General features: G+C 44.4%; 2 protein-coding genes across 4 annotated transcripts in view; both read left to right on the top strand.

The window, feature by feature from the left end:
* Positions 1–5,533: 5,533 nt before the first annotated feature.
* prmt6 (protein arginine methyltransferase 6) lies at positions 5,534–6,987 on the top strand. The gene has a single exon (XM_030349496.1). It carries the CDS (start codon positions 5,601–5,603, stop codon positions 6,651–6,653), a length of 1,053 nt encoding a protein of 350 aa, XP_030205356.1. The 5' UTR covers positions 5,534–5,600; the 3' UTR covers positions 6,654–6,987.
* Positions 6,988–13,511: 6,524 nt separating this feature from the next.
* The window catches only part of ntng1a (netrin g1a), a 75,401-nt gene continuing 65,201 nt past the window's right edge, over positions 13,512–23,711 (top strand). For 2 of the 3 annotated variants that reach the window (XM_030349375.1, XM_030349377.1), the window contains exon 1: positions 14,565–15,715. The gene's annotated coding sequence lies outside the window, so the exon portion shown is untranslated. Of the gene's footprint in view, positions 13,619–14,564; positions 15,716–23,711 lie in introns of those variants that run through there. The other variant, XM_030349376.1, reaches the window with a different exon arrangement.

Here is a 23,711-nt window from a genome sequence, read left to right on the forward strand (position 1 = left end):
TGTTCACCTACAGTCACTTTGTTTGTATTTGTTAGCAGTATGAGTATCATACATGTTTTACGTCTGCTGAACTAGAAAAATCAGCAAAATGATACAAAACAAAATGTTTTTGAAAGACGCTGATATTGGTTTTGCAGAAATGAACAGTCTGAGGATACTAAGGGGTATTTCTAACATACCGGCATGTAACCCTATTATAGTAGTACCCCCAAATGCAATTAATAACCCTAAAACCTTCACATGGGATCTTTAACTGGCCCCTCCACCAGGTGGGCCTATATGTGAGAACTGCCAGGTGCTGTAACAGGAAGAGAAGGACTTCGCTGGAGCATTGATTTTTCCCTTTCTTCGGTCTCCTGCCGTCTCAAGGTCAGAGCTGAGGGAGAGCCAGGAGGATCTTCTGCCAGTCTTTCTTTCTCTTGAGTTCAGAGAATCAAACACACACACAGAACGACTTGCAAAATAAATATGCACAGGCTATGAACACCCATTTTATCTGCCAGATAAATCCCATTCTTACATTATGGAAAGTAATGTGTAACTAATTGTTTAAGCTCCTAAAAATGTGATAGGCTTACTAATTTATGTTCAATCAGGTGAGCTTATTTAATTTGTGCTTTAAGGACAGAAACATGCTGATCTAACATGTTCTCTGTGATGTTTAAAACATTATACTTTATTTTAAATGACACATGACCAGCTGTAAGGATGTGATAAATTTAATGCAGAAATGTGTTGCATGTCTCAAATGTCTACGATGATAATCAACACAACCGAATATATTAACAACTGGGGCCCAATTGCGGTCTAAACATTTGGGAGCATTCCTTTCGTCACCGTTTTACTCCGTTGGATTCTAGAGGTAAATCCCAAGGGCTGGTCATATTCTGTTAATATTGTCGTATGGAACGTTTTTGGGACTTCACGACATATAACATGTATGTATGGCACATGCTGCTACAAGTTTCCAGAAGTGGGTTCACCTTTCTATCTGCATGTTTAAGGGGTCAAATTCTATGATACCCCAATAGCCCTTAGCCTCCATACACTTTACTATAAATCACAGAAAAATACTTATACTAGCATCAAATATTTTCACAAGCACATATTCTACCTTATCCTCCATTCAATAACATCTTAATCACAAAGTATTTCCATTTTACAAATTGGAAGGAAAGTTCCTCACAGAGTCAGCACATTATTCTCCGAACACACACCAATAACAGCTGTCATATGCAAGTTTAACTTGGTCATTTAATCTAATTGCGATCTAACGTAAGTGATACTTGGTTTTGTGGTGGTGGTGAGGGGAAGCAGAGTCTACGACTGCAAAAGGAGAGGGATGTAATTATGCAACGGATAACAAGGGACCTGATGGAATGATAGAATGCTGATGGCCATAACTCCTCCTCATTATTGGTGTGTACCAGGCATGTGTCCCATCATCTATCCAAGCATGAGGTTGAAAAATATGACGGACCAACAATTATTTTCTTCTTATCGCGCACATCCTCAACTGAAACATCTCCTGATCCTTTCCTCTATTAGTATTGCTGGTCTGTCTTGTGAACGGAACAGATGCTTAGATGTGGGTTTGCCGTGCCGTCTCAAAATGAATTATATTCCTTTTCCCACAGCAAAGAATATGGTGATAAAAAGATGTTTGAATAGGGAGATGGGTAATGCTGGCTCGCTGCGGATGCAGTCCGTTTCTCTGGAAGTGAGATATCAAAGTGGTGTATTGATCGCTGGGATTAGTCGATAGTGAGCCGTTGCACTTTACTATTTGTTGCTCAGCATTACACTTTCCTTGGCATGGGTGATCACACACTGATTGCTCTGTGTGTGGGGATGCTTGTGTATTTAGTGCATGCATCTTTTGGGTGCGTAATTGTGCATGAGCATTTTGTGCATGAATGTATGTGTGTGTGTTTGCATGTGCATACATGTGTGTGTGTGTTGGGTGTGCGTTGGTGCGCCTGTGTGTGTATCTGCCGTCACAGCAGGTCACGGTTCCAGCACTGCTGACAGGAGGCGGACAGCCGCCCCGAAGGGGGGAGGGGTGTGCAGGCAGTCTGACAAGGAAGGTGAGCGAGAGAGAGAGAGAGAGAGAGAGAGAGAGAGAGAGAGAGAGAGAGAGAGAGAGAGAGAGAGAGAGAGAGAGAGAGTAATACTGTCATTTCTCTGTCCCCTCATTTTACATGTGTCTTTATCTTATCCTCAACAGCACACCATGCTTTCATATTCCCTTTTAAGTTCAGATTCTTGTATTTCGTAATGCAGCCATCATTCATGCACCTTTTCTAACACACACACACACACACACACACACACACACACACACACACACACACACACACACACACACACACACACACACACACACACACACACACACACACACACACACACACGAAGATGCAGAAACAGTGAAGAACACATCTAAACATGAACACATACACCAACATAAACACACACACACACACACACACACAGAGACACACGCATGCACACACCAGTTAATTCAAACACACACACAAAAGAGACAATGCAGGAAGCGCTCTGTTTGGTGCTGAATTAAACAGTCCGTCATGATTGACTGAGGGCTTAAGAAAGGGGGGGGGGGGGGGGGGGGGGGGGGGGGGGGGTCCGGTGGCAATGGAGCAGGGGAGTGGATCATCTTTTGAGCCGGTTATCAATTTTTTTCAGTACCCCCCCCCCCCCAACACATACACACACACTTTTTTCCAAACTGCTTTGGATTTTATTTATTTTTTTCTGCCACAGTTGTGCCTGACCAAGCCTACTTCCTCAACCATATCCTGGCCTGGACGTTATCACAACACATTTGCGACTACAAGGCACTTGCAAAGATACAGCCATATAGGAAAAACACACACACACACACTCACGGCGATGCAGTCAGAAAACATAGTTTTGCTCATCTCTCTTCCTCAGCCTTTATCGTATCCGCGATCTCTGGGGCTGCGTTTTAGATGTGCAAACAGTGATTGGCCAAGTTTAATTAAAGAGGATGAGTGCTGCACATCTGTGCAAATATGTGGATTTTTTTCTTAATCCCCTCATTCAATTGAGAGACTGTGAGACTGCATTAAAAGGCATGGTTTGTATATGCAAGTTAAGGCGTTTGCCCTTGTGTGTTGGTGGGTATGGACCGATATATCTATGGCATCTATACGGAACTGTTGTGGAAATTAAAACATTTCAATTCCAACAAGGAAAGATATCAGGAAACTGCTGAATAAAGGTGAATGCTTATTTAGAACTTCAGGAAAATAATACAAAAGCCGAGCGTGATGGACTGTGGAACACCTGCTTTTCCAGCTTCGGCAAACAGTTTTTATTCTCTCACTCTGTGATTCCTCCCATAAGCTCCAACCCAAGGTTGTTATCAAACGATGCCTATACATGGCTTTAACATCAACCAACTCCCGTTGTTAAGTTATTTTCATGGTCTTCAAGCACAACTTGGTTTTCCACATATTTGAGGCAAACATTTCCCCCCATTTTCCCTGATCCTCTAAGCTCGCCTCCCCCACCTTTTCACCTTGGTTGATACCCTTGTCAATTCCTTTCACATTTTCTAACCATTAGGTTGTCTCGACCGTAACGGAATACCTTTTTTGTTCATGGAATATTTCTACTGACTGGTGGCAAAGAACATCGGATGATCTCTGCAAAAAGTTAGTCTCTTCAAGAGAACTCACCAAAGACTTCCAAGTTTATCTCTATTATATAGCATATGATGAGGCAAGATAATGATTCAAATTCTTCTACGGGTAAAGTAAAATTCTCTCATCGTACCCATTCCTTCGTGTTAAAGGGTGCATCTGGAGACATGGGTAATTAAAAAGAATAGTTTTCATGAGTTGGCAACATCACTGTTGTATGTTGTCTTTAATGATTATAGACGAATATGGCAGCTTGACACTCCAATCGAGGGAGGAGGCTTTGTGTGTGGGGCAACGCAAGGCCAATAGCTGAGCAAGGCCTGATGTGCCGTGGCCCAATCTGCCTCCATGGCTTGATGACTGGACGAAGGCAGTGGTCCCAGTGAGATGACTGGACGAAGGCATTGGTCCCAGTGTGATGACTGGACGAAGCCAGTGGTCCCAGTGTGATGACTGGACGAAGGCAGTGGTCCCAGTGTGATGACTGGACGAAGGCAGTGGTCCCAGTGTGATGACTGGACGATGGCAGTGGTCCCAGTGTGATGACTGCACGAAGGCAGTGGTCCCAGTGTGATGACTGGACAAAGGCAGTGGTCAGTGTGTGGTGGAAGGTCAGGACTGGGCCTAGTGGGGCTTTTCCTCTGGGCAGATGAGGAGGATGTGGGGTGAGAGAGCCAACATGGCTGATAGCTTCTTGTATTATCCTGGCCACAAGCAAGACAAGTAATATGAGAGACTGCTTCTCCTAGAAATGTGTAGATGATACAAATCAGATTTTGAATAGCAAACAATATTTATTGAGGCCTTTGATCAAATCTTTCCTGTGTAGCAGCATGTCATACTCCAGTACCATGTGCCGCTCCCCCTGGTTAAGATTGGTTAGCTCCCCTTAAAAGATATGAGTCATCACCTAAAGGTAGGTTTGGTGCTGCATGGAATCGTCAAACCTCAAAGCCTTGCTCTTGTTTTGCTTGCTGTGCCCATTTAATTCCACAGTTCATCGTTGAACCTATCTATTTTGAAAGTCAATCTGAAAAGTGAATCGCAAATCAGCAGCATGTAGCATGGCCATGTTTCCTGTACATAAACAAACAAAATACAGCATCTCTAATCACAGAAGTGACTGTCTGAGCATGAATACAGCAGCCATTGGGTCAAATATCCAGATGTGCACAATTTCTGGTAATGCTCTGAGTGAGGTGTCCATATGTTGTATCTTTTACCAAACGGCACATTCATTATCCTATTAATATCACAATTTAAAGTCTAATACCTTGTGGTCATTTATTTAATAATTTATTTTTGTAAACCTTTTGAGATTCTTGCTGTTGAGCTCACAACACAGATTGCTGAATCACAACCAGCTGGTGTGTCAGACACACTTTTTTAAAGCTTAGTGCTATTTATAGCCATCTATGGGACTAGACGTAACATTTACAAAGCTGAGTCTGTTTTTTTGCCATGCAGGTATAGGACTACTAGCTAGTCTTCATTGAGTTCTTGTGTGTTCCACTAATCATAATCAGCTAAAAATTATGTAAATGTTGCCGTATCATTTGTCAAATTTTGTATAGAATGATCATATCTGATCATGCTTCAACACATTTTTTATGTTTATATTTATTTACATTTATTTTAGGCAAAGCAACATAGGCGATTTTTTTAATATATATATTTGCATTGTAATAAAATGCATATAGCTACTCTGACAGTTGTTTATCCCAGACGGCATGCAGGTCATAAATCGTCACCGCCGCTAACTAAGTCTTAAAGGGAATTGTAGTTTATCTTTCGAAGGAACGTTGGGCATCCATTGGGAACAACGCCACCACAAGACTACAAGTACCAGACTTCAGAACGCGGAAGCACGGCTGCAAAACACCCAACGTGACTCCTTCAGTACCAAACATGTCTCATCTCCTCAAGAAGAGGAAACTGGATAAAAATGTTCAGGAGAACCTGTACTTCGACAGCTACTCTGACGTGACCATCCATGAGGAGATGATCGCGGACCATGTGCGGACCAACACGTACCGGACGGCCATCCTGCGGAGCAGCGACTCGATCCGGGGCCGGGTGGTGCTGGACGTGGGCGCGGGCACCGGTGTGCTGAGCATGTTCTGTGTGCAGGCCGGGGCCAAGAAAGTATACGCCGTGGAGGCATGTTCAATCGCTGAGCAGGCGGTGAAAATCGTCAAACAGAATCAGATGGATGACAGGATCGAGGTGATCAGAGGCACCGTGGAGACCATCGATCTACCCGTGGAAGGCGTGGACGTGATCGTGAGCGAGTGGATGGGATACGCGCTCCTGCACGAATCCATGCTTAACTCGGTGCTTTACGCGCGGGACAAATGGCTCAAACCGGGAGGCCTCATGCTGCCATCCAAAGCTGAGCTGTACATCTCCCCGATCAATGATCTAGTGGTGGAGGACCGGTTGAACTTCTGGTGCACCGTGAAGGACCAGTACGGCATCGACATGTCTCCGATGTCCGAGTTCGCCAAGAAATGCATCATGAACAATGACATCGCCATCAACCTGGTGACGGTGGAGGACGTGCTGTCTCACCCTTCCAGACTGGCCGAGCTGGACCTGCACACCGTGACCCCGGAACAGGTGGCCTCGGTCCGGGGGACGTTCTCCTGCGAGTGTTTCGGCTCCGCGGCGGTCAACGCGCTGTGCGTCTGGTTCACGGTCAGCTTCCCCGGTGACGACAAGCCGCTGGTACTCTCCACGTCCCCATTCAAACCCGAGACGCACTGGAAACAGGCCGTGCTGTACCTGGACTCGCCCAGGGACGTGATGCAGGACACGAAGGTTGTGGGGGAGATCCACATGTACCCCTCTGAGGAGAGTGCTCGCCATATATGCATCCATGTGGAGTGTGCAATCGGAGAGCATAAAAAGCAGTCCAAAACATTCTCCATCCCCGACGGCTACTCAGAGGCCCAGCAGTAGTGCTGAGTGGCTGACGTGATCCACGCAACATGTGTCATTATTGGGCCAGTTTTACAACCATTCTGTCCCTGTATTTTTAAGTGCTGTTTAGGAAACTCTATGACGCGTGCAAAGACGGGCAGATTGCAAAGACATGAAGTCCAAGATAAATGGATAACAACTAGGCCTACTCATAGCTGTCAAAGCTGAGATGACTGAGTTGACCTGCCTAAAAACGAGAAATGAGAGGGATTAACTAATAGCATAAGAGAATATTATGTAAAACGAAAGTTGAAGGAGAATTGTTTTATTATTCACACTCAACTCAATGCCTAATAAATTGTATTAAACCTAATCATTTTTTTCTTTTCCACTATGCACTGCAATTCCCTTCCAATGTATTATTACAACCCTTAAAATGGGGTTGTGTTTTTCTAAATAGCTTTTTATTTAAAATATCTTAAAATGATGTAAAATATTGCTTTAGGTCCAAGGTAATATTTTTTATTTTTAAATGTGTTCCTCTCTCTAGGCAGCAAAAAAACACATTGCCAAAAAAAAAAGTAAAGTTAGGGCAGTCTGTGAGGTATAGACCACCCGCTGGTTAAATAGCCAACTGTATTTTTGCACACGGGTCTTTTCATCATCAAGATAACATGTATGGCTCCTAAACCTCTCAGGGGCTGCAATCCCAGGTTTTCTAACTGCTTGCCACTGGAAAAGTTTAACTGCTGTATGGCAACCAGACAAGGCAAAACCAACCAGTCTGGTCTTGCATCATGTATCACAGCTCTATTGTGTTAGTAATATACAACGCTGTCTTTGTATCATGTTATATAATTTTAACGTTTTGAAAGGTGCTTCATGAATAAGGGTTATTGTCATGTTTATGTTAATTACATGAAGTAGTTCAATATAAATGCTCACAAATTAAATCTGTGTAGAGCGTTGAACACAATGACAATGATATGACCATCAAACAGACTGATACAGTTTGCCTCATAAGTCATCACTCAGTACGTTTACATGCACAGCTTAATATGATTAAAGCCATAGTTAGAATATGCTCTTCAATTGGACAACGGCAATTGTTTGATTATACATTGCAATGTGAAAATTGATTCATTGGCCGAAGCGTCGGAGTAGCTGCGGGAGTCCGCATACGGCAAGAATCCCTTTCTCCCTCATGTCGCGGTTCAATCAGGACTTCGGAGAGTCAAAGCCAAAGTTCCTTTCCCCCAATTCCTTCCCGAACATGGCCGAGATAACCTCCATTACGAGTCTTTACTTAATGTGGAAGTAAGCTACCAGAGAGTCTGAGAACCCGACACAGTCTTTAAGATTCATAATCTTAGACAATATCCCCGTCAGTTCGGTGCGAATGAATTAAGATCATAAACACGTCGGAAGAAAAAAACATTTATTTTGACAAATGTGCCCGAAGTTACTACGTTACAACCTCGTTGATGACCTACATTTAGAAAAACATGCACATTTAATTCAGCCTTGGTTTAAATTGAAGAGTAGTGTGTGCATGTCTTATAGGGGGTAACTACATTGGCACGACACCGGCTTCCTCAATCTTCTGCGCCACCTTTTAAAATCAACCGCTGTTTCTCGTTTTCCGACGGCGACAACACGACCAGAGAATGTCTAATAGGAACTAGACGTAGACAGGCTCTGACATGGCTACCGTCTCCTTCTACTTCCTGCTCATGGGCCCCGGAAAATATCTCCCAGCATGCGCAGAACGCAAAATCCAATTCCAATTCGATTGACAGTCAACGTGCACGCTTAATGCGACTAACAATTGAATAATCCAGGGGTCTTAATCCGACTATGAGAAACCCAATTGGATTAAATTTTAGTTTGACTAAGGTGTAAACATGCATCTTAATAATCCAATCACAGTTGGACTAACCCAATAATTCAATTTTCTTGAGTGTCATGTAAACGCACTGCTTGTCGGAAGCAGTGAAACGTAGAGCGACAGAGTAGAGGCCGGAGCCAGGAGAATGGAGCGAGGTGCTGTGTGCCATACCTGCAAACTTGTCGCTCTTCGATGACAATCGCCTTTTTCTTGGTCAACTGGGTCATTCATGTGAATCGCGTAGGGCCGGAGAGTTTTTTTTAGGGGGGGGGGGGGGGGGAGGCTATCCTTCATATGCATGCCATGCAGGCTTGAATTGCGAAACATTATTGGATAATTCTTATAATTGACATTTCTCTGGGCCGGAATCGGAATTTCAGCACTTGCTTCAGAATCTTGAAGCACACAGCGCCAACTGAGCTTGCCGTTGGATGAGATCCCTGGCTACCGCGCGAGTCTGATGGAAACTCTTAACGTCAATTTGAAGCAGGGGTGTACGTATAAACGGTATAGAAAGTACACCAGTGTGAATTTGCGCTACGGTATGAATTTTGACGTTACCGTGAGACCGGTGTGACCGGTAGACAGTGTTGTGTGTAAAGCATAACAAACTAAGTAATGCATTAAAAAAGTAACCTAACTACTTTTTCATGTAAAAAGTAAAGCTACGCGCAACCACTGAAAATTTGGAAATGAAACATAGTTCCTTTTTCAATTCGGCGCAACGTTACTTTTCCTAGGGACAGATTTGACAGCGATACTGCCTTCTCAGTCAGTATGCTGTTGCGCAACCACGCAGGCGCGCAGAAAGCTCACCTGCGTGCTTGCACAATAGTCCCTTCACAAGCTCTCATTCCAAACCGTAGGAGACAAACTGGTAGCGTGATGCTGTCTCTGCATTTCAGACATTGCTTCCGCAGGCATTTTCCAAAGCCAGTCCTTACGACAAAATGCCAGTGGTGGGATGAGATAACAAACGCCATCACTGTTTACCTGTGTAAGGACATGGTTACCTTTCAAATTATCGATAGAAAGGGCTTTAAAGAGATGGTCAAAACACTCGACCCCAGGCACGCGTTACCTGCCCGCACACACTTCAGCCAAATTGAGATGCTATTACGGCAATGTCCGAAAGCAAGTGGAGAACAAATCCATACTATTAAACATCAGCGTTTTTCAGAGATGGGAGTAGCTTGAATTTTTTTATTTTATTTTTTATGCAGTTTTGCTGCCTTACCAGTATTTTATCCCTTCAGAAGCATTTATATCTAAATTAGAAGACACAATTAACATACCATGATATAATACTATTACCCTCTATGCCTCAAATCATACTGTGATATACATTTTAATCCATACCGTACATCCCCAATTTGATAGAACTATCTTATGTTAAATTCGAGGCAAGTCAAGCTCTTTGGAGCAAAAACAACAGCTATTTGTTTGCTTTTCAACTAACGTTAGCTACCGCTTTTTTGATGTGATATAATTTACAATAATATTGTATTTTTAGGACCCAGTCAACGCCGAGTATTGCACGAACGTAGACCTTGCATAAAGTTAGTAAATTCTAACAACATAGGGTTATTTAGATAAATAATATGGCAAGTGGGTTGTCCTAGGCTAATACACCAAAAGCAAATTTCTGTATGATAAAGGGCTACATTTTGCATCCAAGTCTGTCATTTGAAATCTTTCCATTGTATTATGTGCTACAACCTCCGTAATGAATATTCACGCTATTCCCGCCCAGGATATCTCAGAATTCGAGTAGCCGTGACACTGTCACCTCTTTTACTTTACTGGAATTTGCAGGTCTGTGTGTGCTCATTCACCATACACCCCTGTTAACGCATGCACGGCCACTCTTGCCTTCTCGGTACTAAACTAATTGTAATCCATCCCTGCCTCAGATCATTTAGAAGCCATTAGAAAAACAAGTGTTGAAACTTTCTTCAATGGAATTATTAGTCTGGGAACTACTCCAGTGTTTTACGGCCCCTGCAATAAAACCTTTAAAACCAGCCTTCCCTTTTATTCAGGTTGAGGGTAATAGTCTCACAAGAACGTATTTTCTGGTGTGTGCAAAAAAGAGAACATGAGTTGTTGAGTATGCAGAAGAATAGCATACTTTACAAACGCCTGAATAATCATGTCATCATTAACACATATCCATATGAAGGAATAACAGCTGTGATACATGATTGCATCATGTTTACTGCGCTTCCTTCTTCGATGGCCAATGAGCCAGACTGGACTCTGCTTGCAAAGTGTCTAATCATGGACTCCCATTCATCCTTGCATGCTAATGATCCTGTGAATAAGCCAATAGGATTCATTTCCCAATGCCGGTTACTGTAACCAATATTTCTGTCAGCGCATCCCGAGAGGACAGATGGGAAAACGGTATTGACAAAAGCTCATTTGGTAGAGCAGCCCCCAAGTGGGGCTGCAACTCCCATAGGGCTGCCAAAAGAGACAATTTGTCAGCGTGATTGTTGGTGTTGTCAAACTACAGTCCCCCTTGTCCTATCGCTATCGCTGGACACCGGCAGCCATGTGCTGAACTCCTGCTTCCAGCCAACGCAACCGGTGCATTCAGAAAAAAGACGTTTACGTCAATAGGAGGCTATTGAGGCTAACGTTTTGCTAGCCTTTGCTCGATTGAATGCAACAAGATTCTTTAGAAATGAATGTGACCCGAGGCCCTGTGGGGCGTGACTCCTTGTAGGCGGACACCGGACTGTGAAGAAATAAGTCCCAAATCATTCACTGGCCCAGATGGATCTGAACGGACCCAATCACCCCTTGGCAGGCCGCTCAAAGCCACGGACAAATCCAGCAAACTGCGTCACCGTAAACAAACAATCTCACACACAAACACAGACGCTCACACACTCACTCGCACACACACACACACACACACACACACACACACACACACACACACACACACACACACACACACACACACACACACACACACACACACACACACACACTAATCCCTTTTCAATCATGCACTTTTTTTCTGGATTAGACTCCTATGTAATTCTTCACCCAGGTACTGTTTTAGAATTTAATATGATATTTCAATTTTGAGAGGAGTGGAGTTGGGGGTTTAAGGACACGGAGCAGGGGGGGATAAACACGGAGCACACCGCGGGGTCTGCAACGGGAAGATTGTACAGTCTGAAGGTTAGCGGGGGATAAACCCCTGGACCTTGTGTTGCACTAAATCTAAAAGGACCAGGTGTATTAAAGCACTGGCCCCCCGCTCTGACCTCCAGCCTGCCCATCTGCTCCGGGAGCCAGAGTGTCGTACCGGGGAACACTTTGTTTGCCGCTCTGTGGGAACGGCCAAGAGCCCATCACCCACAGAATCTGAATAAGAGCATGGAGGATGACGAGTGGATTGGACCTCCATTTGGGGACAGCTGCTGTAACTCCCAAAATTAAAACCTCTGAAATTGAACGATACACAAAATGTCCTCCCTCTACACACACGTGCAGGCATACACACACCCTCCTCCACTAACACCCCCCCCCCCCCCCCCCCCCCACACAAAAACACACACTCTGTCCTTCTAACGGACGCAACATTACCCTCGATTGAGTGGGAAGAATAACAGAAGTAAAAATCCAATAGCTGTGCTGTGTCTGGCGTCCAGACACCCGGTCAGACCGCTGTGGTCGTCAGTTCTCTCATAATCATGGCCAGGCTGAGAAAGAGGTCATTTGAAAAACAAAATGTGATCCCAAACACGTGACAAAGACAATGTGATCCCCGAACCATTTACAAAATGGATATATCGTGTTTGCATGTGTGTGTGTGTGATCCTTATTAGTCATATCTAATTATGCATATACATAAAATATAGTTTTGTGAAAATAAATTGTATAGGCCTACTGTAGTTATATGAAGCGATGACAACTCCAGGTACAGGCGATTTAAGTAGGCCTAGTGATAGGCCTACTTCATGTTATGTATGCGTATGCCATTAATAAGGTAGGCCTATGCGTGTGTACGGCGGCCCTGCTGTTTGTCTAATGACTCCATGTGCCTGAGCTCCGTATTTTTTTTATCTTAAACAACACACAGAGAAAGGGTTAATACTATGTGGACAGCTCTTTGAAAATAAAAGGCGAAATTAATATAGCTATCGTTGTAGGCCTATTTAGTCAATAAGTGGGATCTAAATGTGCTTCCATTCTTTCTTACTATTTTTTTTGTGAATTAGGAAGGGAGGTTTATGACTCTCAAAGGGCTTCCTGCCCTTTGAGAGAGAAAGAGAGGAAGGGAGAGAGAGAGAGAGAGAGAGAGAGAGAGAGAGAGAGAGAGAGAGAGAGAGAGAGAGAGAGAGAGAGAGGAGAGAGAGAGAGAGAGAGAGAGAGAGAGAGAGAGAGAGAGAGAGAGAGAGAGGAAATCCGCTCTGTGTGACGTCAGTTTAATCAAGAACATTACCTTTTTCACCGCAGACATGGCATGAACTGTCGATTTGAATAAGGCCTATAGCCTAATTAACAAAAGTTTAAATTTCAAATGCGAAACACGCTGCTGCTGCTGCTGCTGCCTCTGCTTTTAACGATACGATTCGATTAAAACTGATTTCCTATAGCCTACTCAGATTTAGCCAATGGGCTCGTATCAGGTAGCCTACCAACTAAACCTAAACCTTAGACTCGTTACTTACACGCTAACACTGAGCTATAAATATCCAAGACTTTCTTTCGAGTTCAATAGGCCTACACCAAAAAAAACTAAAATCAACAAGTGTTATATTACCATTGCTTAACGATATAGCAAATGGGTTCGAACTCGCCCTCAACCGGACGCGTCAAATCAATTCAGTGTCTTTTCTATCTGTCCGGAGTGTGCCGAGCGGCTCTCTCCTCCCCGCCTCCCGCTCCCGTCCTCCGGTCCATCAGGGCAGAGAGCAGCACGAGCCTCCCGCCGGTCTACCGGGGCAGAGTCCGAGCAGCACGAGCCACTGTAGCCGTCTCCTGACTCACTCTCTCACACGGCCCGTTTCAGCTCGGATTTATTGGGGTGTGTCAGGTGGACTACCTGTCAAACGGCGTCAGATCACGGAATATGAACACGTTACACAATGAGGTGAGAAACCATAATTTATGCTGTGCTTATCATAACTTTATTTTCTATAATAATATGCAATGTGAATTGTTTGATGCGTAATGCTGTTTTGAAACCAGTAGATGTGGTGGAATTATGAGGAGCATTTATTTGGACGGGATAAAGTAAAAAATATGGCGCATTAACTTGTATATTAACCACTTTCCAAGTAGATGTGCTTAACATCCACGCAGGACAGACTCAATGAATGGTGTCCGCCTCACAAGCTGCTCTGCACGCACTGCTGGCGCTGTGGTTTTACAGTTACAACTCAAAATAACAGCATACAATAACACGCCCGTCGCCGACGCTAAACATTATTACCAATAAGTGTCGCCTGCTGATTCAAAAGCCTAGTGTCTCTGTGTCACTATTTTTTTTAATGTGTGCTTGTCCTTAATTAAAACGTCAGATCTCAAATCTGTCCTAAATATCGTAAACCCTTTAGGGACATGTGGCATAATCCTTAATTCATACACGTGACTCCAGTTATCCTTATAGGTGCATTTTACATTCAATAACTCTTTAACGCTGCAGTAAAAACTATTTTTCTTAATATCACCACGGCGGTGTACCACTCACCCAGGCTCAGTGCAAGGCCTCATGTAGGCTACAATTCAAGCAAGAAATGGTCACTGAAGAAATGCATTTTAGTTCGTCCTTCACACGGTCGGAATCAGAGTTTTAGAACTTTTAACCCTGTTTGTATCATTCTGTCTCTCTTTCTCTCTCAACCTGACGCACATGCTCTCGCGCGTGCGCAAACGGACACACAGCACACACACATGCGCGCGCGCGTAATGTTCTACGATTGCAGGAAACAACCTTGTGGAATGCGACACACAAGCTATTTTATTCATGCTAAACAATAAGTAAGACTTGCTGATTAATGTTTAATTCAAACAACCAACAACTTTTGCAAAGATTAATTAAACAGTCTAATCCAAGGCGGACTGCTGTTACATCAAAGTGCAGTAGGCTACTTTCAGTGTACCTGGATGGAGCTGACATGTGTTTTTCTAAACTCTTCATCCGAAACACACACATGTCCATCCACAGGCCCACAGTCTCATCTGCGGAGTTTCTTCTGGGTCTTGGGAGAATAAGACAGAACACATGGGAGCTTCAGAAAACATATAGGAGCGCCCCGCGGAAGAATAGGCTGGGCGCGCGCGTCTAAAATCAAATAGATCCTCCGCGCGCGCTATCTGCCCCGCCATCTCCGTCTGGGCGGGCTCGTGCTCCTCCTGTGTGCTGGCGGTGGTGGACGGGCTGGGGAGCGCGCGACACCAGGAAAGTAGCAGGTAGGCTGTTGTCCGCATTGTGTGGTGGACACTAATGGGTGTCATTCACCCGGTCTCTGTTAGTGACAGGAAGCTGATCACAGCAAAAGCAAAGAGGTCGACGATCTGGGTGCGCGTATCTCTCTCTGTCAAAGACACCAAATTGTGGCACGCGGGATACAAGGAATTAAAAGCAGGAATCTTCATTAAAGAAACGGGACATACGCATGGCAAAGTTCATTTTTAGGCTCGGCGTTGCTTTGTGTTTTTTTTTCCTTTACAAATCTTTGTGGAAATAGATTGTACGTTTACTCGATGTCTTCAAAAAATGGCATGTGGGGAAATTGATCGACACTTTGATGGACACTTTGACACCGGACCTCGCGGCAGAAGGATCCCGTGTACCCAAACAGCCTGCTGACCAAGACCTGGAAAAGTCATCCGTCATTTGTTTTGAACTGACAACAAATATCTTTAATTGTTTTCTCCCGGTGCCAAAGACATGCTCCGCACAGCAAATATTCTGACGTGCGTATCGGGGAACCCTTCAATTCGCCGCGGACAGTCAGCGGTCCTTTAACGCGCGCGGTCATCAACTTTTAAGAAGCATTCGCTCCACGAGCTCATCACGTGCACCTCCACGCGCACATCGTGAAGACGCTCTCATCACGTGCACCTCCACGCGCACACCTTGAAGCCGCTCCGCGTCTCTCCATCCTCTCTCTGAACTTGTGTAGGAGCGATGAGGACGGGGTTGTGAACAGGGACTGTAAGAACCAAAGAGCGCCCAAGAAATGTAAGTTGTTCCGTTTGTTTCAGAAAGTACTTTTTTCCGAGTGCATTTGTCTGTGGGGTAAAATCCATCCAAGATGTGCCCTGAAACGACCCGGCATGGCGGTTGAGATATTAAATAGTGGCCCGTGGGTACGTTACATGGCTGTATAATGTGTAGGGAAAAGATGAAGCTTGTGCGTCGTCTACGTTGGTCTGTCATGTTTTCGCTGAGCGTTCCCAGCGTACTTAAAACTCCAACTATAAGTTGTAAAGATTGACCTTTTTTTGGTTATTGACTGAATTGACTGATGGAATTCGAAAAATATGTTTCGGCCTCCCGTCCTGAGGGGCGCCCCCTGGTGGACCGTGTCTCATAATCATCGTCGTTAGGATTACTAACGGAAAGAGGTTAAACGTTGAGGGTCATGACGGACACCCATTATGCTTGTATACAGGATATTGGCACATCTCTTTATGTCCACATGTAGGATAACTTCACACATCTAACATAAAAATACTTTTGACTCAACTCAACAAACTAATCCCTACGAAACAAAACAATATGACATTTTTTGATTACGTCCCTTGGGATGTAATTGCACTTTGGCTTGCTTCCATATTTTAACCTAAGACTACAAATAATGAAATAAAGCCAATTATTACCATCGTTTTTTGTAGTTAACATTATATGCTAATGTGAATAACCGGATTGTTATTGCCAAAATGCTATCCACTTAAGATAAGGTGTTTTCTCCCTCAAAAAGTCATGATACAGATATTTATGAATCGTTTTTCCATTTAGGATTATTTATTTAATAATATTTGTATTTGTTTATAATATTTATTATATTAACACATTTAATTAGCAATAAGGTCATTTGAATGAATTCCACCATTTCAAACTGTTTGGTCACTCCCCAAACACGCTCACACATGCACACACACGCACACATACGTATACACACGCACACACTCGCACACACACACACACACACACACTCGATAACCCAGGAGCCTTTATTGCATATCCATCTAGACTAGAGCTGTTCCTGGAAAGACTGTTCTGTGGACCACTGAGTGGACATGTTGAGTATTTGGGCATGTCAGTGCAGATAGAAAAAGCCTCTTTCAATAATGCATGTTGGGTTGCTACGTCGCAAGAGCAGCCGCATGGTTGGTGGCAAAGGTATAGTAGGAACGATGGTGGAGAATGAGAGTGTCAGAGAGAGCGCCGGACAGACAGACAGAGAGGGGAGTGTCTGGCGGTCTTTTAGCTAGGGCCTTTCTGCGTTCTGCACAGGAGTCACTGACATGCCCTGAATCGCCAGGGTTGCCCTGTCAAAAAGTGGCCATGGCACTCTCCCAGACACACACACACACATGCATATACACACACACACAAAAAACATTTTTTATATCAAGTGGGTTTGACAAGTGTTCTTGGAGGTATAGGAGAGCGAGTGAGAGTGTGGAAGTGGGGGTTTGAGGAGTGGCGTGTGGGGGGGGGTGTATAGTGGGGAATATTGGCAGTAATGGCATGCGATTCTTTACTTGGGGGCCGGTGGTGAGCAGGGACCTGGCTCTGCCTCAGAGCTGCTGACTACCTGTTTGGCTCTCAGGGACCACCATAGTGCATCGCGGTTTGACCAAACTGTCAAATCAAAGTTCAGGGACGGCATCAAACATAGGCCAGTGCAGAAAAAGTACAAGATTCCTCCGAGATATGGCTGCCCCTGTGTAGTGCCCCAATTTCTCACTCCAATCATGTGAAGTACCATCCTATATGATCTAATATGATCTTACTTGAGGGTTTCTCTAACAACCCTAGTGCAATGAACAGTTCCAGCCTCGAAATGACTTGATAACGACTAACTAAGTCCCCCCGCAATCCAAACCTATCCTCCTTCTCCACCTCTTACTCTTCCTTCTCCTCCTCTGTCTCCTCCTTGTCCTCCTCTCTCTCGTCGCCCTCCCTGGAAGAAACGGCAACAGCTGTCGCCCCCTCGCTCTTTTCTCCAGCCGTCGCCGTGTCTCCTTCAAGACTTTCAGTCTGCTAAGAGCCAGAGACATTTAGGACAAAGTATCTTAGAACGAGCCGGGAGGTGATGGGATCACTGGATGGCCTTTTGATGCCCCTGGAGGATGCTGTATGACCTCACCCCCCCCCCCCCCCCCCCCCCCCCCCCGGTTAGTCTCGCTGCCATGTCTTGCAGCAGAGTCTCTTGAGTCGCCTTCCACCCGCATCTTTATGCATGAGGACAGCTGCCCCGTTGGCAGGTGGCTAACAGGGGAGATTATGAATATTCTGGCGAGGTGTGGTCGCTCGGAGCAGCCGGGGAGCTCTGTTGCCCTGCCAGGGAGCCATCCGAGTGCCCCCCTCTGTCTGTCTGCTTGTATCTGCCTGATTGTATCTCTGTCTGTCTGCTTGTATCTCTCTGTCGGTCACTTGTATCTGCCTGCTTGTCTCTCTGTCTGTCTGCTAGTATCTGTCTGTCGGTCTCTCTGTCGGTCACTTGTATCTACCTGCGTGTATCTCTGTCTGGCTGCTTGTATCTGTCTGTCGGTCTCTCTGTCGGTCACTTGTATCTACCTGCGTGTATCTCTGTCTGGCTGCTTGTATCTGTCTGTCGGTCTCTGTCGGTCACTTGTATCTGCCTGTATCTCTGTATTTCTGCTTGGTTCTGTTCGTCTTTATCTCTGTCTGTCTGCTTGTATATGTCTGTCTCTCTGTCTGCTTGAATCTCTCTGTCTCTGTCTGTCTGCATGTATCTGTCTGTCTGTCTGTCTGCTTTTCGTACTGACCTATTCCTTAGTTTTTCTCGATGTCCGCCCTTCCACTCCTGCCAGGATAGGTCATGTTTTAACGGGGAAGACATGACAAGCAATACAGGAGATGTGCGGGTTTTCACACGGTGTACTGGGAGTGTTGGGAGGGCACATACTGAGCCAAGAACCGAAAACGTTCTCCTTCCCTATCAACATTTTGGTTTTTAAACATGAACTTAAATTAGAGGAGAACTAGAGAACATTATTCAAAGTTGTATCTACACTGACCGAAAACCTTAGAGTGCATCTTTCCTCCTCTCATCTTGCCAATACATAAAATATGTAGTTTTCCACTTCTCACTGTGAACTCATATATAAGACCCTTCACTAGTGGTCAGATGCCCGGCTAACACTGCATGGGGAGCCTTTCTCAAGCATTCTCCAGCCTCACACACTATTCATGTAGTTCTGTGTGTTGCATTAAAGATGCTGGGCATCAACACCTAAAGGTGTGATATTAAGATTCTTGATTCATAAAGGGAAAGAGAGCAGAACAGTAGAAGAGAGTGCGTTCTGAAACTCAACCACCTAAAAAAGTCCCCGTCCGTTTCTGCTCTCTCCTTCCCTGCGTTTTGCCGGCGTTGAGAAGGTTTGCATTACCAGCACGAGTGATAGACAGTTTGCACTTGTCTATCACTCTAACCAACCACAATCACTAAACAATCGCTCTTAGATATCACAGCACACAGTACTGTGTTTACTTTTTAACAGCATTCTTATCTGAGGAGGACTGAAAGCAGCCATGTTTCTTCTCACCTCCACCTTCACACGCAAACATACACATACACACACACACACGCACACGCACACGCACACGCACACACACACACACATACACACACACACATACACACACACACGCACACACACACATAAGCACACACACACACACACACACACACACACACACACACACACACACACACACACACACACACACACACACACACACACACACACACACACACACACACACACACACATGTGCTCTCTGATGTCCTCCAGCAGAATCACAATGATCGAAAACATGAGTGACCTGTCCTGCCCCGCCCCTCACTCGCCCAGGTCCCACTTGAAATGCACCATGTGCCTCTCCCTCCCTCCCCCTCCCTCCCCCTCCCTCTCCCTCCCTCTAAACGGGCCGCGGCGGGCGTATTCTAAGTGGAGAGTAATGAGAGGATGGGCCAGTGGCCAGGGCTGGTGGGGGGCGGGGGGGATCCCTAATGCTCCTTGTCGTAGCCTCGCTTCCACCAACGCCCTCATTACCAGCCACCAGAGCTCCGTCTCCAACACACTCACACACACACGGCGCGCTGACACGGCGCCACCTCCTTAACATGGTAATATTATGTTTGGTAATGGGCGCGGGGGTAGCCCCCTGCCAAGAGGTCCTCTGGATAATTGGCCGCTTCGTCAGACGCTTACATCTTGTTATATATGCATATATATATATCACTATGTCTCTCTTGGAAGCGCTAATCCCGGGTTTTGAACTGTATTGGTGAAAATGGTTTTTAACATTTGAGAGATCTTTAATGGCATGCTAAGTGAATTACACTCTACTGACTCTACCTGTTCTAATGGGTATCCACTGCCAACATCTGTTTTTGCCGATATCAGCTTGCCCCGATCCATTTCTCTGAACTATAAACTGAAAACAGTCATTTGCTCACATTATATTTATTGATATTTTTCAGAGAGATCTAATAATTTCTAACTCCTCCCCGCCCTTATGTTCAGAAAAACCATAAAGATTCCCCTGTTCCAGAGCAATACAGGATGATAGCATACTTGATGAGATCCCCTTTTGTCACCTAATTGTATTTCATTGAATTCTCTGCTTATTCTTAGTCATTCAGGGTTGAGTCTTTTTTTATCTTTGGTGAGTACAATGCAGTGATAAAAAGGGATGGTATATGGTGCGCCTTGCTACAACTCTTTCATCCCTGACCCGTGTGGACCAACATGTGATTAAATCAACACTTCTATTTTTCAAGCCTAACACTTAAATTTCGTTTTCTGTAATCCACTCACTGGAAAATGCAGCAATTCTTTGAGCTGCTCCTTCCGAGTATTATATTATGATCCCAAATGGCTGACAGCCCGAATTTCCCCCTCTGTTCACCTATTCATGGCATAGTATTGTACCCATGATTTCCACATTCACACAGAGAAATTTGTTGGAAAAACGGGAAGTAAAGTTGACTCTTTATTTCTTTATTCTTTGCGGCCCGTCAGACGGCCTCATACCTTTCCTATGGTGTGTTGCTCTGATGATTCTTTAATGCATGCAATGCAACAATAGATTTCACCTCTGGCCAGCCTCGCCTAGACAAAGTGGTCACCCTCGACTGCAAATCAACATAATAAAAAAAATATGTGTGTGTGTGAGTGTGTGTGTGCATGTGTGTGTGTGTGTGTGTGTGTGTGTGTGTGTGTGTGTGTGTGTGTGTGTGTGCAGTAAACAAGCAGCAGCAGATGTGTTGGTAGAAAGCCGCTTCCTGGCTGCTCCACAATAAGACCTTGTGCACTCCGCCCGGGGCTGGGCTGGGCCTATGCTGGGCCTGTTCTGGGCCTGGGCCGGGCCTAATTGATTGATGCAGACCGGAGGGTTGCGCATGGGTCAGCACACTGACATCGACTCGCCTGACTGATTAGCCAGCACTAAAATGTCTACTGCACGGCCCTCCTCTTCCTTTATCTCTCTCTCTCTCTCTCACTCTCTCTCTCTCTCTCTCTCTCTCTCTCTCACTGCCATTAGCGAACAATGTTATCAGTCAACAGCCCCCCGCCCCCCCTCCCCCCCACACACACACATACACACACACATCCCTCAATGAAGGAGCATTCTGTACTTCTCCCTCCTTCCACTCAGTGAAGCTGGACCCTTGGCCTAATTACCTGAGTCGAGAGAGAGCGCGAGAAAGTGAGAGCGGGAGAGAGGGAGAGAGGGTGAGAGGGAGGGAGGGAGAGAGGGAGAGAGGGTGAGAGGGAGAGAGGGAGAGAGAGAGAGAGAGAGAGAGAGAGAGAGAGAGAGAGAGAGAGAGAGAGAGAGAGGTTAAGGGGTAATGTAAGGTAAGAGAGGGAGGGACTGATTTAGGTGTGACGGGTAATGTAAGATAAGAGATGTTCTGAGGGGTAGTTTAAGGTAAGAGAGGGAGCGACTGGTTAAGGTGTGAGGGGTAATGAATGGTAAGAAAGGAAGAGACTAATTTAGGTGTGAGGGGTAAGGTGAGGCATAGTCAACACATTTGGGCCAGTGAGCCAGGTGGTGCCTTGAGCTGCTATAATGTAGCTTTGTGCTACATATGATGTAGCTTTGTGCTACATATTATGCAGCCAAACGATGTCCTGAATGCTGCCGTCCTCCTGTGCTTCTGGATGTATTATTCAGGATTTCTCAGAGGAGGGAATTCAGCAGGAATCTGTTGCACAATTACATCAAACTCCAGTTAGTTTACAAATAAACAGGTTAAAACAATGAATACATGGTGGAAAACAATGTATACATGGGGAAAGGAAACCAGATAAGGAAAGCACTAAAAATAAACAAAGTGAATGAAATAAAAACAACTTCTGTGTTTCTTGTAAGCCAAAGACGACAAACAATAGTTAGATAAGACTGTAGTTAAACATCAGAAACACATAAGAAAATGTAGAATCAAACATGCAGCGCAAGTAACTTCAGAGGGGCGAGTGAGCGCGATGAGACGAATGCCTAAAAATAACAGAACAAATCGAAAATCGAAGTAATCATTTCAATCTGCTGCATTAGACGAGAGTCTTGGTTTGAAATCTGTAAAAGGTGACCTCAATCATCTTACAAATAGAAAACATTTTCATGATTCAATGTGTGTATATTTGTGAGACCTCTGTGTGCAGTTGCATAAGGTATGAGACATAGAGTTTCCTGGTGATCATACATCGTAAAATAGTTGCCACCATTTAAATTTAGGGGATTTTGCAGATGGTTTTATCCAACACAGCAAAAATCACAGTGTACATTGTACTCTATGGGTGTACATTTAACACTCATTTTTGGGTATATATAGGTCCAAGAGTTCAGTGTTCACTGAACACTGTTAGAAGAGCAAAATATGTGCTCCAATTTTAGAGTTACATTTGAACACTTTGAGAGTGCAAATGTACTCTATTAGTGGTACTTTTGGGCACTCATTCAGTGCTTCCTTACACCTGCAGTGTAAACCTAGAACCCCAGAGAGAGAAAATATGTACTCCAAGTCAGTGCTTTGTAGCACTTCGCAGAGCTGATTATTTAATACTTCTAGAGTGAGAATGTACTCTGACTGGTGTACAGCCAACACCTTTGAGGTGAATTATCAACACTTCATGAATGAATAGTCTACACATTAGATTCTTGAAAACATTATATTTTTATTGATGCTGCCGTTGTTACAGTGCATACATATATAATATAGTTAACATTATAGTTAAACTTTAATTATTTTACATCAAAAACCATATTTAGTTTTACATTTATATGATGTAACAAACAACTTGAAAATAAATAAATGTGTCCCAACCAATTAAAGGAAATTCCGGTGTAAAACGGATTTGGGATATGTTTTGTATGATAATGAGTTGAAACGTTCGTTTTGGAGCACAAAAAAACGCATATAGACGCTTTCTTCAGTTGGCTGTTTTTAGCCGATTCTATCAAAACGCTATAAAATTGAAACAATGGGGGCAGTGGTTATGGTAAAAACTAAATTGCTATTTTAAACCATTTAAAAGGCTAGAAGTAGCCCGACACTTCTTTGGTAGTTCAATAAGGGTATTAACATATAAAACGAGGCAATGATAACTTTGTAAGTGTACAGATTGTTTATTAAAAAGTACATTTTATACACACAATACCATCAGTAGATCACCCGTTGACGCCATTGTTTTCAAGACTCGATAAGTAGATTGACAAACACAGAGATTGTGACATCCATCAGCAACACACAAGCTCTGGCGGCATGCCATGGGACCTTTAAAAATACCTTTTAAAATAAAAATTATCAGGATACAATTACCCTGTGAAACTTCACTACACGATCCACAGCTTCCCGGATACTGATTTTGACAGCTCCCTTCTTTCCACTTGGAGGTGGTGGCAGGAGGTAGACCAGCAGGAGAAGTGAGGCCATGTCACTATCCCAACCTGCAAAGGGAGAGCACATACTTTG

Source organism: Gadus morhua, chromosome 23 (genome assembly GCF_902167405.1).
Source record: "Gadus morhua chromosome 23, gadMor3.0, whole genome shotgun sequence".
In the NCBI taxonomy this organism is placed as follows: Eukaryota; Metazoa; Chordata; class Actinopteri; order Gadiformes; family Gadidae; genus Gadus; species Gadus morhua.

Excerpts from the sequence above, each read along its gene's own strand:
- prmt6 (XM_030349496.1), top strand. The coding sequence starts at position 5,601 with ATGTCTCATCTCCTCAAGAAGAGGAAACTGGATAAAAATGTTCAGGAG.